This window comes from Pundamilia nyererei, unplaced genomic scaffold (genome assembly GCF_000239375.1).
Source record: "Pundamilia nyererei isolate P.nyererei 1_Seehausen unplaced genomic scaffold, PunNye1.0 scaffold00007, whole genome shotgun sequence".
NCBI classification, from domain to species: domain Eukaryota; kingdom Metazoa; phylum Chordata; class Actinopteri; order Cichliformes; family Cichlidae; genus Pundamilia; species Pundamilia nyererei.
Window position 1 is genome coordinate 5,027,382 of NW_005187408.1, and position 17,852 is coordinate 5,045,233.

At 40.7% G+C, this 17,852-nt stretch overlaps 1 protein-coding gene across 2 annotated transcripts in view; it reads left to right on the top strand.

The window, feature by feature from the left end:
* flt1 (fms related receptor tyrosine kinase 1) overlaps positions 1-17,852 on the top strand; it is a 38,567-nt gene that overhangs the window by 11,525 nt on the left and 9,190 nt on the right. Inside the window, exons 11-15 of one of the 2 annotated variants that reach the window (XM_005722628.1) lie at positions 8,715-8,838; positions 9,311-9,419; positions 12,358-12,660; positions 17,134-17,280; positions 17,352-17,483. In XM_005722628.1, the coding sequence (XP_005722685.1) occupies positions 8,715-8,838; positions 9,311-9,419; positions 12,358-12,660; positions 17,134-17,280; positions 17,352-17,483 (815 nt within the window). Of the gene's footprint in view, positions 1-1,123; positions 2,717-8,714; positions 8,839-9,310; positions 9,420-12,357; positions 12,661-17,133; positions 17,281-17,351; positions 17,484-17,852 lie in introns of those variants that run through there. The other variant, XM_013915711.1, reaches the window with a different exon arrangement.

Below are 17,852 nucleotides of genomic sequence, written 5' to 3' on the forward strand. Positions count from 1 at the left end.
CTATGTGTGTGTGTGTGTGTGTGTGTGTGCCTGGTACATTCACAAACACAGTACACGTTGTATCTCAGACTTGAAAGGACAGAGAAAAAAAACACACTTCAATAGCAGCCAGTTCCGTGCTCTCAGTCACGATTTGTTGGTTTCCAAATCAAACGCTATGATTTAATGAATTTCCTGTCCAGGAGGCAGGGTGAGAGGCCTGTTTATTATTGTGATTGCACACTGCATCCTGTGATGCTTTTTCTTATATCTGACACACACTCAATATACAAAGTTCTCATGAGAAATGGCCCAGCCCGATGAAGCGAAGGGACAGTCAGCCTTAAACACACGCCAGTATCCAAGCAGGCATTTTGGCAGAAACATTGATTGAGCTGCTCTCGGAGGTCAGACACGTATTGTGTTCCTTACGAACAAGTCAGAAAGGTTAAGTATTACCTGAGAGCACCACAGCAGCTGCCCACGCTCTTTTGCCCCCTGAGACACACTGACATCATAACTGTACTTGACCCTTAACCCTGGCACTCTCACAAGGCGCCACGCCAATCAATCTCATCCAAATGCCAAAAGTTATCTACATAATGTACATTAGGATTGTCTCAGGCCGCCTGGCAGCGCCAAAGTATGCAATCTTCAGTGTCAGAGTAAATCCAGGTCAAGTGATGTAAGCTCTTTTGTTCATGCCGTTTATTGTATGTGTGACAGCACCTTTGTCTTGTTTCACAGTAAGATGTCAGATGCAATCTGCACATGTGAGAAATTTGGCAAAGCCCAGTTTTTAATCATCACTTAGATGAATAATTCGACTTTAAGCCATTTTTATTCCATTAATATAATGTGATTTGTAGCAGTATTGTAATTACATAAACAAAGAGGCATAAAATAAACAAAAAGGCTGTATTTCCCAACAAAGTAGAACAGCAGAAGTTATAGTAGACCTAAAAAATGAGTCAAGCATGTTTGCACAGTAATTACACTGCAGATTACATTTGGCTTCTTAACTGGCTGCCTCACGGTCCTTTGTAAAGCTCTGTTCTGGTTCAGCTTCAGTGTCTGTGCTGATTGTATTTCTTTGGACTGGTACTTTTGATTGGATCCTCACTGGGCCCCTTGTTCTTTGCAGCCCGGCTGCACCACCACAAGCCTGACGCCGTGCTGGAGGAGGCCCAGGGACAGTGGACCAGGCTGGGCCAGGCTGACGGGGGGCCTCTCGCCTGGGTCCTGGGTCCACTGCTGGGTCTGGCCCTGGGAACTGCAGCGCTCTTATCTGGCCCGAGCAGGAGGTGCATTGGGCTTCCTGTGCAAAAATCAGAGCGCTTTTCCTCTCGTTGTTTGGCTTCCTCTCCGACTCGAGGCGCTTCCCAGCGGCGTGATTGTCCCTTCGTCTTCAAACGTGGCACGGCCCGCTTCCTCAAGAGCTTGATCTATTCTTGAGAGCACCCCCACACCCCTTCCCCAACTCGTCTGCCCCCTACACATACCTCTAAACCCCCTTCCATCACCAGCCCTGACCTGCACCACAACCCAGCATCCTTCACATTTACAAAAGAAAAACTCCCCATCACCTCCCACTCTGGAGCCCTCCCCCTACATCACCGCCACCTCCACACACTCATCGGTGCCTCTCGACAGCAGCCAAAACCCTCAGTGACATCATCAGTGATCCATAGTGACAATCGCAAGCTCGGTATACTGGAAAATGAGTAAAGTGACTTGGAACACTGCTGAGCAGTGACGACCAGGAGATACAAAAAACCAGGAGTTATATACGCCACAACACTAAGGATATAAGGACACCTGCTTCACTGATTATTTATTTCCTTCCTTTTTCCAGTTTAAGTCTCCCCGCTACACCAGGCTGTCCTGTAGTTCGATGCTTTTTATATTTCACAGACATTTGAGCCAGAAAAAGTGCAATTCCACCCATCCACCAGCCACATTTCTGGAGCTGCTTTGCTTGTTTTTTGTGTCCTAGAGTGGTACTAAAATGGGTGCATGAACCGTGCCTGCCTGTCCCAAGTCCCGATCTGATTTTGACATCCAAAAGAGAAAACGAGAAAAAGCTGTGAGTTTCTGTTGCGATTTTTTTAACCACCAGTAGAAGATCAGTGTGCTTACCTTGGACGGGCGAAAAAGGAGAGAGGACATGCTTTGTGCTGTTCACTATGGGATTCCTTCAGTTCTCTATTAACAGACGAAGTGTCTGCAGATACCTACCATGTAGGAAGTCTGAGAAGGCCAGAGACGATCCTGTGTCGATCCTGTGTCGCTCACTATCATCCCATATCAAAATGTCTCATTTATGTGTCATATGGTGTCAGTATAACAGCCCTGTTGTCTTTGTATCAGAAGTTAATTAAAATCTAAGTGTATGCGTGATACTACAAGCCATTTTATGAGAATGAGTAGCATAAGTGTTTGAATAAAGTCCATTGGTGCATGTGAGCGTAAAGAGGGTGACAGTGTGTGTGCTTGCGCACAATTGTGTATGTGTGTGCGCGTGTGTGTGTATCCTATTCTACGGGTGTCTGCTAATGTGATTAATTGCTTGTATACAGATGTTCTATGAGTAATATATGAATCTAATATTTAATAATTTTATACAACTAACTTACATATGACAATATTTGACTCTGTATGACTCTCTTAAGCTGTACTGAAGTGTTATATCAGTTGTTTGTGTTTTTTTGCATTAAACCTTGCTTATATTTGTGTATTCGTTTACATGCGCCGCGGTTATTTTGGGGGGTTGGGGGCTCATACAGGAACACACAGTTGCAGCAGTAAAAGTGTATTTTAAGCAACATAACAGGAAAGGAAGAAAAGGCAGCAGATGACCCCTCTGATACACAACTCGAAGCAGTCCGTTCATATACCCAAGCAGCCGCTGCTCACCCTGTTTGCAAGCACACACTGTGTGAATGTGGTGTGTCTGCGTGCATATATAGAAATTTATACGTGTTCATTTTCTGTGTCTAACCATGTTCATGTTCACGCATCCATCTAACTAATTCTGTGTGTGTGTGTGTGTGTGTGTGTGTGTGTGTGTGTGTGTGTGTGTGTGTGTGTGAGGGCGACTTTGAGTCAGAAAGTGTTTCCTGAGAGGTGTGGGAGTATTAGCTGGGTGGTATGGTACTGTAGGTGTGGGTGTCTGTGTGCATTCGCATAGCATGTGTGTGTAAGGCCCTTGGTGTCATGCACAGGGTGGGTCGCTTGTGTAACTCGCACACTATCTCGATGCCAAGAGGAAGAGCAATCAGTGAGCAGAGAGGAACCGAAGACAGGGAGGAGCTCAGGGCAGACAGAAAAAGATGACGACAAGGATACAGACAGAGACAGAGAGGTGAGAGGAGGGGGGCAGTGGCACATCCATAAACAGGCAGAGCATCAGTGAACAAAGTGGAAGTGATCGTTTACAAGCAGGAGGAGAGTTAATGTCTTAAAAAAAAGGAGGGGGCATCCTTTTATAAGGTAGCTGTTTTATAAAAATAAAAAAGAAATCACCCCTGCACACAAAGTCCAGGTTTGTTTATTTCTGCTGCAAAATTGGCCATTTAGACATGGGAGTCTACAGGGATTCACTCACCTGTGGAGCCAGCCTCCAGTGGGTATGTGAGGAAACTTCAGTTTTCAGCCCAGTGGCTTGGTCTGCAGGTGCGCACCAGATTTTTCACATTAAAAATGTAATTCTGTAATAACAGCTAGTTTTAAAAAGCTTTTATAGTTGAATTTAGAAACTAAACGCACCCTTATTATATTTTTCTACGTATTTAAGTAACGCTTCTTCACTATTTAGGCTGTTTGTGTGCAGCCAGATGATCACCTGCAGTGTACTGAAAGTGAGGCACAAACAGGAGAGCTTGAATCTGTGGAGGTGAAGTCTGTACTTGTTGTGCTGAGGTATGTGAGCTACAAATACCTCAGCTTAAGACATTAACATTTGTAAGTTACTGAGAATTTATTCATTGCTCAGGATTTAAATTAACATTTAAACTGGCTTCACATTAGTGGTTGACATGAATAATTAACAGTTCAGTAAGTGTTAGCTTAATCACTTGAAGTCAGTTTTTTTTGAACAGGAACATACACTTACACGTAAACAGAGAACATAGTAAAGATCATAAGTGAAAAACATTAGTCAGAAAATTTGAATAAAAACACAAATAAATTTTACCAATGATAAAAAACTGACTGTAACAGAAAAAAATTATAGTGAGCTCAACCAAACCGAGAGACACCTCAGATTTGACTAAAATACCTAAAAATCTAAAAACAGTGAGGTATTTAGAGGTGATTTAACATTGTCAGCTGAACAGCTTCTTCTGTGGGAAGGTACGCTGTTTCAGAGCCCAAGGGCAATAACCTCAAAGGTCGCCTTTAGCTTTTACGTGAGGGCAGTGAGGGAAGTCATTGGAATGATGACCTCAGTGACCTGGAGGCAAAATACTGAGTTAAAAGATCAGTATCGTGGAGCTAATCCATTGTTTAAAATCTATTCAAAACTTCACAGGCAGTCAGTGCGGCCGAGTTAAAACAGGAGTGATCTGCTGCAATTTGAGCCTTCTGCAAGCGAGAGAAAGTGGAACTGGGCAGTAGCTGTCCAGCTGGGAGACGATAGAGGATAACACACGCAGGACTTTTCCGGATCAGTGACAAATTAAATGTGAGAACAAATAAACTGAATCCACCGGAGATCTAATCCGTGTCACACTTTGGTTTTCTGTCTCTCTGCAAACAGACTCATTTCCCCTTTAACCTCCTGGCGTCCACATATGTGGACATCATATTTTGGGTTATTTAGACCAAAATACTCAATTTTGCTCTGCAAGGGCCTGATACCCACTTACAAGGACATTATACTGCTACTGTTCTATCGAAATTTTAAATGAATATCCTCATATGTGGCTCTCATTTTTCTTAGAAACAAAGATTAGGTTAAAAAAAGAATCTAGTAATTCTTTGTTTTTACATTGATCAGGTCCCAATCAGCCCAAATATCAAAGAGAAATTAAAAATGCATGCAATGAAGAGTGGAGGTTAAACAAGCAAAATTGTATTCACTAGATGAAATGAGGGTGCAATATTTTTTTTCACTATAATATAAAATATTTTAGATATTTTGTAATAACATCTACACGTTTTTTTAAAATGAAAAAGTAAATCTCAACACAAATAATTAGCAAGCATAAACGTTGCACGTTTGTAAAGGTTGCCTTTTTCACATGAGGCATTGTAAGATATTTATTAAAATCTGAAAAGAATATATAAAATAAAAATAGTAAACTTTAGAAAAAATATATGATTGACTATATGGTCCTTTGAAACTTCTGAGGATTTCTTTGCTTGTTGATTTACAGAAAAAAAAAGAGAAAAAAAAGAATGATAAATCTGATTATAGCGTGGGTTTTACTCACTGTAATGAGTTGTTTTCAATAGCAGGTCTGGACCAGAGTGGCAGCGCAACTACACAATTAGCTTGTTGCAATCTGGTTTTGCAAAAATTTGGCAAGATCATCAAATCCATTTTAATTTGACTCTGAGAAAGTGGCACCGCTGGATATATATATGTATATATATATAGTTTTTTTTTTTAATGTTTCAGTGTTAACCTGAATATGTGGGCGCAGAGACAAGCTGTGTTAACTGATAGTTGTTTTCAGAGGTGCAATGATTTCAAACTTGTTTCTAATGTAGATCAGACTTTCAGTTTTGCTTTTTGCTCAGTACTGAAAGTCTGCGCTTACTTGTTTTTTTTCTTAATGAAACTCCCCAGTTCTTTGTAATTTCATGTTGAGAAACATTTTACATTGCTCTGTGCACACACAGTCTTTCACAGAGTAGTGAATTCCTCCACATCACTCCTAACATTACAGGTTTCACCAGCGTTGCTAGCGTTGCGTAACTTTTCCAGTGTATTGTTGCCTCACTGTCAATTTTTTTGAAACGTTTTACAGAACTGTGTGACTGTTGGTGCTGAATTTAACAATTTGCTCATCTTAACCATTTATTATTGAATTCCATCCATCCATCCATCCATTCGCTTCCGCTTATCCTTTTCAGGGTCGCGGGGGGCGCTGGAGCCTATCCCAGCTGTCATAGGGCGAGAGGCGGGGTACACCCTGGACAGGTCGCCAGTCTGTCGCAGGGCCAACACACAGGGACAAACAACCATTCACACTCACATTCACTCGCACATTCACACCTAATGGCAATTTGGATTTTCCAATTAACCTATCCCCACTAACTGCATGTTTTTGGACGGTGGGAGGAAGCCGGAGTACCCGGAGGGAACCCACGCAAACACGGGGAGAACATGCAAACTCCACACAGAAAGACCCCGGCCTGATGGTGGAATTGAACTCAGGATCTTCTTGCTGTGCGGCAACAGTGCTAACCACCGTGCCACCGTGCTGCCTATTTATTGAATTCCGTTGAATTCTATTTATTTAGAGCCAAATCACAACAACAGTTGCTATGAGCAATGAAAAGGAAACACCAGACTCGGGGAGGGGCTGTTAGGTTGAGGGATGGAAAACAAACAAAGGCACGCTGTGAAAGAGAGCCAGATTTTAATAATAATGAAATGCAGAAATGTGTATTAACACAGAGCGAGTGAAACAGGTGACTGAAGAAGAAACACTCAGTGCATCATGGGAGTCGCCCAGCAGCCGAGACCTATTGCACCATAACTAAGGGAGGACTCATGGTCACCTGATCCAACACTAACTATATATCCTAATATAGTGCATTTTTTTTCTGTTTTCCACTGATAAAACTGTTTAACGATTCTATAAATCACAGAATTTTGGATTATTTTAATTTATACATCCTTCTATATTTAAATTGTGGACCAACAATCAAACAGAAGCCATACTGTTGTGTTTTTTTCAAATGTGAGCAGCTTGCCTCATAAATGCATCATCCTTCACTTAGTTTCAGTTCCTGAGAGGTGACATTATTATTGTTTGAATCTTTCCTAAAATGCAATTCACATGACATTTCATCTGGTTTGATGCACCTTAGAAATTCAAGCTACCAAAGCAACAAGAAGCACAAATCATTTTCAGAGACAGCAAACTTCAACAGCATTCAGATAATAAATCCTTTAAATGTTTGTTTGCTTTTAAGCAACGCTTGAATGCAGTGTGACTGTGTTTTCTCCAGAAACATCACTTATATAGTAGAAATAATTATATCCATGCATTTCTAAATATTTAAAATTTTGATCTGAATAGTTAACATTTTGAATAAGCACAATAGTTATTATTTCTACCAAGAAGTTTATGCCTGTAGGTCGGCAAACATGATCGGTCAGAAGGTTTTGAATGAATTCTGATAAAAATTTTGTGTCCATTAAAGACAGGCGTACATCCACCAATGTCTTCAAAGTCAACTTAATGATTTATTGGTCAGAATTTGAAAAATAACTTGTAAACTTATAAAAATAAACTATGATTCTTACAACTGTAGTGTGTTGTCACGGGTTCATATGTCGTGTCACATTTGACCTTTGATCTCTCCTTTAAGGGTTAATAGAGCGATCTGAAGGTCAAAGTGATTATAATGTTTCTTACTGTCGTTCTTTGTACTGACAGCATCCAGGCACATAAGGTATCACGTATGAAAATTATGTTATTATGACTTTGTTATGTACACTGCAGTAATTGTTTAAGTAATGAATCATTTGAATACATGTACGATTTTTCTGAATATGTTTTTTGGGGTTGTTTTGGTAAACAAGATCAATTTATGGTCAAAATCTTTTTTCACATGATATATTTTGATAAACATTTAAACAAATTTCAGTAAATTACTCTAAATGCATATATTATATAGAAATAAAAAAAATCATACTCAAAATTATATCAAGTTTATTAAAATAATGAAATCCTGCACTTATTTTTACTACACTGGAAACACCTTAAAGTGTGTTTAAGAAGGAAACAAAATTAATATCTACAGATTACGATACTATTAACATCATTATTATATTGCAAAGAAATAACTCACTCCTGGTTGTATTTTTGTTTCTCTTTACATCACATCATATTTGATCTAGATAATTTCACTTCATGAATTTTGCATTTAGCATTTCTTACACAGACTAATTACAAGAAATGGAGAAAAAAACCCAAGCGATGATCTTCTCTCCTAGAGTTGCGAAACTAACTGATCAAGCAGTCTATGTGTATTAAGGCCCCACCCAACTCTTGTATAATTTAAGAATTTTTTCGTCATGAGGTGATGTGCGTAAATAACCAAAAAGCGTCTTGCATAAGCTCAAGTTCCCACAGCTCCTCCGATGTGTAATCTATGGATTTAAACTTGCAAGAGTCATTGAGGGACAGGAACTCGTGTCCTGGAAATGTGGGCTAATTTGTTAAGAATAGAAGGAAGTTAATCGGCAGGATGACAATACCACCTCTGCATCCTTCATAGATGAACAATCCAACATTACATAGCACTTCAAAGATCCACTATTGTCAGCTTGCAGGGCAGGGAAAGACGACATGAGGCTATTGACAAAAATGTGGTGATAGTAACGATGATGTGATTCATGGTTTAACATCAAGCAGCAGCTGTCAAAGCGTTTTCCTGATGTTCTGCTCTTCCTCCTGCTGAGCACAGCTGAGAAAAACACTCGCACACCTGGAAGCAGCCAAAAATTATTTTTGTCAAACACAGCTGAGTCCCTCTCTTCCTCCGCCTTCAAGGTGTGTGTGTCCCACGTCTTCCTCACTATGGAGCCCTGTGACAGAGAGTCTTCCCGCCTCGTTTACACACAACCACATCCTGAGTGTTACGCACAGAGAGGAAGTGCTTCGGGGGAAGAAAAGGGTAAGTAAAGAACAGAAATACACACTGGGACTGACAGAAAAGCTGTGATACATTATTGTAGAAAATAAGCTTAAAAAAAAATCCCAGTTTGCTCTATAGGAAAAATTTCATGTCCAAATTCTGGCATATTCCTTTCCTGCAGGTGCACTAATCCAAAAAAGAGTGTGCATAATATTTTAAACCTCTTATTAAAGGGACACTCCACTGCACACGCTTGCAGGTTCCCTCGTAGTAAAGTCTCTCCCGCACACACTTAGAGCTTCTCACCTATAATACCAGTGTTGACCTACTAAGTTGGAAATGGGCAAGAGGTCTGGCTCAGAGACCGCTATTGTCTTCTTAGTGAGCCCATGGAAAACATGATTCCTGCCATCAGTGGCAGAGGTAATGAGCCTGAACTTTATGAATGTGGGTGTTTTTCATAATGTCCTAAGTGCCGGTTTGTTCATGCGGATGTTTGTGCTCTCCATAGACGGTGGGGGTCCTGACTGTCGCAGAGGCCTTTGTGTCTGGAGTGTATCGCTGCATCGCCTCCAACTCTGCGGGGGCAGACCAGCTAGACATCCACTTCTACATCACAGGTGATCCCAGACAAGATCAATCATTGTGGGAGTTTTCTTTCCTTATTCCCACATCATAAACATGGAGTAAAGCTTCTGCTTGATCCTTTGTACATTAACTCGAAGTCTCTTTATGCAGAGCCTGCATGTTCCCAAAATAGAAACACCAAACTATCTTATACTTATTTGATTATTTTACCCATTCAAATATATAGTTAGATTTCTTTTAGTTTTTTGCAGATTTGACTCTGCACACCACTATAGTGGAATTTCAAACATTCAAGATGAAACTGCAGAGCAGACTCTCAGATTTAATTCAGGGACTTTAAAAAGGTATTGCATGAATTGTTTAAAAATGACAGCTTTTAACACAAGTCCACCCTTTTTTAAACACTCAATTAGACAAACTAACATAATCTTAAATATAAGGATTGTTTTTAATATTTGGATAAAAAACCATCTGCAGTCAGTGACTCTCTGTAGTGTAGAACCCATGAACATCACCAAATGTCCTGTTTTCGTCCCTAAGATGCTTTGCCAGGTCTGCAGCTGCCTTCAGTATGTGGGTCTCTGTGCCTTCAGTTTTGTATTTAATACATGTGAAATGTGCTCTGTTGGGTTGAGATCAGGTGAATGACTTGGCCACTGAAACATATCCCATTTCTTTGACTTAAGAAACTCTTGGGTTGCACTGTCCAATCAGTTTTGTGCCGTTTGGCTGAATCAGAGCAGAGAATAGAACCCTGTACACTTTACAATCCATCCTACTACTTCTAGCAGCTCTCACATCATGAATGTACAATAGTGGCTTAATTCCTTTGGCAGCTATACATTACTATTCTGTCACGAGTGGCTTAAAAGCTGTGACACATAATCAGACCATTAGTCAAGTAAAACAACAAAAACATTTTATTTGAATTCAACAAAACTCAATGAAGTTACAAAGGAAAAAAAACATTCCTCAGTCAGTAAGTGAGTAGTGTTGGCATGTTTGCTTTTTGCCTAACGTGGTGAGTGAAATGTTGTTTGGGTAGAGAGAAAAGGAAAAAGGTCGAGTTGTTTTTCCCCCCGAGGGAGCAAATGGAGTGCGCGTATATACTGGTGAAGACTGGGCCGAGGTGTTCCCAGTCACTAATAACTCAACCACACCCGCTGTGCATCTCTAACACAAAACACACAAAGACAACCTGCCAGCCCAGCAACCAAAAGAGGCAGGTTCATCACATTGTCTCCACTATGTTTGACAGATGATGCGGTAAACTTCATGAGCTGTTTTCTCTTCATTCTGGTGCAAGTTTAACTTGGTTTTAATTTTTCCAAAGATCTTTTTTTCACCAGTGCAGGCTCTTTTAGTTTGTTTTCTGACAAAGTCTAATGCTTCCTTCTTGTTCCTGAATGTAACCAATGGTTTGTACCTTTGCAAACCCTCTGTATTTACACGAATGTAGGTCTCTTCATTGTAGACCTTACAATGATGCATCTACCTCTTCGAGACTGTTCTTGAATAGATAATGTGATGGGATTTTTCTTAACCATGGAAAGAATTCTGCGATCATCCATTTTAGTCACCTTCTCTGGTATTTCAGGCCTTTTGGTGTTGCAGAGCTGGCAAGTGGATTCATGAATCATTATTTTTAAGGAGTATAATAGATTATTTGGGGGTTTTTTTTAGTCTAATGATAACTTTCAAGGGAAAAACTGCTTGTCGGCCAGTTGACCTCTTACTTCTGTGCCTCTGAAAATGTGGGACTGTGTGTAAGAACAGTTAATGCAATACTTTTGCATTGAATTAAAGCTGAAATCCACAAAGGCAAAATAGCACACATAAAAAACACCTTTATTCAAAAACTTAACTGTAAACAACTCCATTACTAGCATGAAGGTTAAAATCCTCTGAAATCTATGATTCATATTGATTTGCTTTTTACACCAATGCGCACACACACACATTCATGCATTCCCTAATGGCTGGCACATTTTCAGGGTTTTATGATGAACTTGAGCTTACAACATCTTTACTATGTTGTATGAAAAACAAAATACCCTTCAGTCAACATTAGCAGTAAATGAAGAGGCCATAAATATGTGCAAATGTGCAGACAAGCTTATTCGCATAATGATCATGTTTGAAAAACAAAAAAAGATAAGGATATTGAGTATTGCAAGAGTATTGCAGCAAGATCACCACGCTGATATAAAAAGAGACCTTGATGTCTCAGAGCAATGGATTTAAATGGTTGACAATAATAATAAAATAAAACTGCAGTCAGTATGATGCAGACATACTTAAAGCCAGAAGTGTGAATTACTGTTCAGATACAAGAACTGAAGTAAAGCTGAGCAGAAATGCCTGCACAAAGATATCAGGCAGAGTTGAAAATACCCGGTAGCACATAACAGTTTGCATGCATCACGTACATTTCGTACTCTGTAGTTTTGCGTGCCATGTGAAGTGTGTTGTACAGGTAAAACCTGAGTGTGTATGTGTCTGCAGTCAGGCTGCGCTGAGCTTTTAGTGTGTGAGCAAGAGCGAAACAGGAACCTGGCGCTCTTATCATTCCACTTCCCCGTGCAGCGCACTTCCTTGGACTGGCAGGTCCACTTATTTCGGGAGGCCTTGGGGTGTTCGAGAAAGATAAACACTATCTGCCATCAGGAAACTCTCAAGCCGTTTCCACGGGAAGTTTCAGATGGCTAAAGTAAATAAAAAGCCTTTTTACTGTATTCCACTAGCTGCTTTAACCCACAATAGCCATTCAATATAGTCATCAAAGGTTATAGAAATGAAGACTTGGTAGAATGAGCTCTCCTGGTTTCAGGCACCAGTCAGGATCCAGACTCGCATGTCGGGAAACTGAGACGGCTTATTCATCTCAGTGGAGGGTTATTTGTTTATACCGCCTCCTTACTTCTTCTTTCCAACTAATCCATGTATTTCTCTGCTCTGTGTCTCCATCAGATGTCCCTGGAGGCTTCTGTGTAAAGCAGCTGGAGGAGGCCAGAGAGGGTGGAGACCTCCACCTCACCTGTTTAGCCAATAAATACCTGTACACAGCACTGTCATGGCAGAGAGTGAACAACACAGAGGAAGCCCAGTCTCGCGGCTTGAATAATCAGCAGTTCACATTTGGAGAGTTCTCCAACTCGCTGGTCCTGTTAATAAGCAACCTGACGGCCAGAGACAGTGGAGCCTACAGATGCTCCGCCCGCCACATTGTCACCGGGCAGGAGACACACCTGGACACACAGGTGGAGGTGATAAGTGAGTAATCTCAACCTAACGCACTCATAAAGAAGAAAGCTTCTTTCTTTTTTTTACAGTACCCTTTTAAAGCTGCACAAAGCTTTTGAAGATTAGTGAAACCTATTGTAGTTTGAACTGTTTTGCTTATGGCGATCTTTAATATGTGTTTGCAGACTTACAGAAGGAGTTTAACTTAAAATTAGTTTTCTATAAAAAGAAAAGAAAAAAAAGGACATATTGAGGACATTTAAACTCACAGCCTCTTCATGTTGTTCTAGTACTTTATGTTGCAGTTGTTTGCAAACACACACATTCACAGAGGTCTTGCTGCTTGGGAATGGGTCCCCTTAGTTTCCTGGGGCCCCACCCTAGCTTTGCTCTTGCACTCCAGCTCAGCACCTCTTTCACGTGGGAATGAGCTCTTGACTGGAGGAAGAGCACACAATGGCACTTCCCACAATGCCACATTTACAGGCCCCTGTGCAGCGCTGCAGGAACAATCAGCCAATCAGACACTGTCAGGCCCCAGCCCTCGCAGACAATCATCAATTGTTGTGCAGGAGGAAGATAGAGGAAACAACAATCAGTTGCTGTGGTTAAGTGACTTTTCTTCGTGTCTTTTACGGCTGTTCTCAATACAATCAGGGCTTAGCGCGTCAACTTCCTCCCACGGGACACCCAGCAAGGGAATTACTAGAGATACGGGGTGACTAGGATGAAAGAAGTGGTGGTGGTGGGGCTGGAAAAACAAGAAAAGGGGAGAAACTGAGAAAAATTTTAAACATGGAGAGTATGAAGTCATCTATTTTTATTATCATGTATCGTTGTGCAGTTATAGTGTATAAGAGCTGTGTTGGCCTCATTGTATGCACTCACGCACAAGCAGCTGTCCGCACAATGAAAATGTTCTGAAATTAGTTTTGGTTTTTCTTTTGTTTTTAGTTCAATTCAGTTTCACTTCATTTCCGGAGTGATTTTTGATTGTTTCAGCTCAGTTTTTCCAGTTGGAAAATCCGTAGTTTTACTTTCATTTTTATTACTTTCACTTTTACTCCTTTTATTTATCACTTCAAAACAGGAGTCACTCTCTGTCTATGAACTACACACAACACTTTCTGAACTCAAAGTCGTGTCATGTAGACATCCAACGTCTTAGTAAAGAAAATGTACCAAAACTTTGTCCAGAATGTTGCGTTGATGTAAATTAAGAACAATTCCTGGATATTTCTATTTTATTTCAGATGGCTTATTTTTTTTAACCCCTTCACACTGAATGAGTCAGATTTGTTACGTGAGTTTTTTGTACGTTTTTGAGACTCCTACAGCAGAAGTGTGATTACCGCCCACACTAAAAAATTGCACACACCCCTGTTCTCTGCTGGCCATCGGGGCAGGGGGGCTGGAAGGAGGTGTTGGCCGTCCGATTGAGATCTGGGATGTGGGGCCTCCCTGTCAGTAACTGATGCCCTCAGGGGTCGGTGCGTTGGTGGTTCTTGGTGTCCGGGGCTGGGCGCTCAGGTATGTACCAGCTCACTCCCGGTGACTACTTGGCGGGGCCTGGTGCCTGTTGCTCGGTCAGGCCTCTTCCGGGGCAAAGGGGGCCCTCGGGCCTCCGGCCTCTGGGCCTGTGACTCGGTTCACTCTGGTACAGCTGGCTGCCGGCAGAGCCGGCGAGCACGTCACTGCAGCCCCCTCTGGCTTCTGCTCCGTGGCTTTAGGGTGACCCCTCATCTGGGGCTCTCCTCAGCTCTTCCCAGGAGGGTGGCATGGATGCCCCTCCGGTGGTCCTCCTTGGGCTCTCGCACTCTGGGGCCTCTGGATGTCTGGAGGCTGGATCTCCTCCATGCCTGCTTCATGCCCTGGGGGACGGGGCTATGGCTCTCTACAGCCTCTAGCAGACCATTACATGAGGAAACCTTTTGAATACAAGCGCGCTGATGCACACAGGTGTGCACACAGGTGTTCACTGTTCATAGACATAAACTACACCTTTATTGGCTGCTATTTCCAAGCACATTGTGTGCTGTCGGTCCTGCTTGCTACACAGCAACATTCAATATTTAGTATTTACTGCTGTTTACACTTAGCTAGATTAACGTGATGGTGTTGTGTTTAGCATGTTGCTCTGGTTTTTTTTTTGCTTGTTTTCACTTCTTTTTCTCTCAACAGGTGATCCAGGAGATTTTTTTTCTCTTCTTTCTCTTTTTAAGTGCCCTTTCTCACTGTCCCTCTTCCCTTGTTTTTCTTTTCCTTCATCTTTCTTTCTCCCTTTCCTATCCCTCACTCATGTCTGTCCCGTCTGTAACAACTGAAAATAAAATAAAATAAATAATAACAACAAAGGTCGATCAAATGGACCAATACGGCAAGGCCGTGATGATCCATTTGGCAAAGTAAATCCATTGGGTCTCCTTGTTGGTCTTCAGACAACAATTCTGATGGCTAAAGAACCAAATGGGACAGGCAAAAAATAAATAAATTTAAAAAATAAAATTGCACGATAGATTTTTAAGCCATAAATTGAAGGGAAGAAATGTTGCAAATATAATGCAAGTTAAAACTCCAATCCAAATTAATTTTTTGTTGTTTTTTGGTTTTTTTTAATCTGTCATGAAGTTCAATAAAAACTACTACTAATAATAATCATTTTTATTATTAGTTTTTCAGACTTAGTTTGAGTTTTGAGTTTAAATTTATTAACCTTGAATTCGCCCCATTGTTGCTGCTCTTTGTATTGCAGGGTATTAATAAATAAAAAAAAGGCCCAAGAGGACCCAAACTTCAGCTGAGTCACAGGTTTAAGCCAAGGTCACTCTTCCACGTGTGTCACTACAGCATTGTAGTTATTGTCCAAAAGTGGCACGGGTCCAGAAAACTATGGGAAACAAATAGCAGCAGTTTCACTTTATCACAAAACTGTTCAAGACTGTAACTACGACTGTGACTACTGTAAAAACTGGCCGTTTTTGGGGTTTTTTGTTAATTATCAAGTGGTGAAAAAACAGATTAGCCCACAAGAACTGAGAAGTTCTTATTTTTAGTTCTTATTATCAGCAGTGGGTAAATGGATCCTTACTGTACCTCAAGTTATGTAGAGACTATAAAGTTACTTTAAAGGTCAACTACAGGGACTTTTAGCTCAAAAGGAGTAACCAAAATAATCCTAAAATGATCCAAATGTCTGCTAATTTAACATTTAAATCACAGAAAAAGAAAACATCTATGCAACTCCATTCATATTCATCTATACATTTATTTATCAATTATTCAAAGTGTCACTACTGGTGACACTTGCAAGTAGCGTACAGCTGACAGTTTGATATAAGGTGCCAGACGACCCAAACATGAGCAGTCGTAGGGCCAAAGTCAAGGGCACAGTTGTGTTTTTCCATGATAAAGAAAAATCTGTTTTCATCAAGCCCATTCTTCTACATGTGTCACTACCAGCTCATACTTATTGTCCAGAAGTGGCACAGATCCAGAGAACTGTGGGAGAAAATAGCTCTGGTTGCATTTCTACAGATTTTAAATAATCCTCAGCAAACAATAATCTTACAAATTTATGTTTCTGTGTGCGTGTGTGTGCAATTAATGCCATATTCAGGTGACTCTGTAGTTGTATATACAGCTAAAATACACAATCATCATGTATTTTGGCTCATGATTCCTGTTCTGGTGTATTTTTACTGTTCAGCAGTCACTAATTTTGGCCACAACAGGCAAAGCGGAAAAACTGTAATGAAGAGTATGAAAATGAACAAAGTTGGCAATAAGCAAAAGAGACTTCCATTTCCTTAGTTAGTATAGATCAAAACAGAGCTAAAAGTAGACACAGCAGTGGAAACTGCAAGAAACAATGTGCTCAAAGTACAAATTATTCTTGCAATAGAAATGTACAAGATGACACAAACGTCTGAAGCTCGCTAATGTTTCTTTATTTCATCAAAAAGGAAAATAACTCACTATGGCATAATGTTACCATACAATCAAAGTGGAGATGATTTTGCTTTAAACAGTACTCTGGTGTCTCGGTAATCTGTCAAATGAATGTTTAAACTTGATTATTTTTGTGTTTTTTGCTGCAAAAAATATTTGTAAAAAACTACTATACGTCTTCAATAATGATATGAAGTAAAATCAATCGCCTACCTCTGAAATATAGTGGAGCAGAAGTATAAAACAAGGGGGAAATGGAAATACATGCATAAACCACAAGGACAGTATAATTAATGCATTCAGTTAGATTACACCCAAACACTCATCTGTGCTGCACTGTTACATGCAAAATATCCTCAAGGAACCACTGACACTGCTGCAGTAGTTTGTCGAGGAACCACTCAGAATGTTTTTGAGCTCATTATTATTATTAGAAGTAGTACTAGTGGCAATATAAGTCCCATAAATACACAATCTCTCAAATATTACATGAGACAGATTAAGCAGAAAATTCAGATTAAAGTTATCATAATTCATCTCTTTCTCCCCCTTCAGTCCTGGAGCCTCCTGTCCTGGTGAGTAATTTGACAGATTGCACCGTTAATGTTAGCAGCTCAGTGACCCTCAGCTGTCCATCTCGAGGGGTCCCACCCCCAACCATCACATGGTACAAAGACCAGCGTGCTCTGCTGCAGGGATCAGGTAAAGAAATCTTAACGCGTAAACTTTAGCGGTAAACCGGTGGTCTGTAATTTATTTGATGCCGTCTTTAGGTATTGTTATATCAGCAGAGGAAGCGAGGCTCCATATTGACCGGATCACAGTGGAGGACGAGGGTCTCTATACGTGCCAGGCAACCAATGAGAGGGGGTCTGCTGAGAGCTCGGCCTACATATGGGTTAGCGGTAAGAATCGCTGCCTTTTAATTGGCTCTCCACACAGTTGCCTATGTAACACATCCATATATAACCACTTTTGAACGTGCTTTGTTTTCACGTGTTTAAATAGGTGTGTAATGTGGATGCAGACATTTAGTAAAGTACATCACATTGTTTTGATGTAGTGTTTATACAGAGAGTGTGTCAGTTCTATTAATGGAGGATGATGAACGTCTGTTTATTAATTTCTAAGTAAACATTGATCAAAGTACGTCTTAACATAAACGTACTCAGCCTTTTGTTCAGTTTCCCTCATTCACACACCCACCCACACACACACACACACACACACACACACACACACACACACACACACACACACACACACACACACAC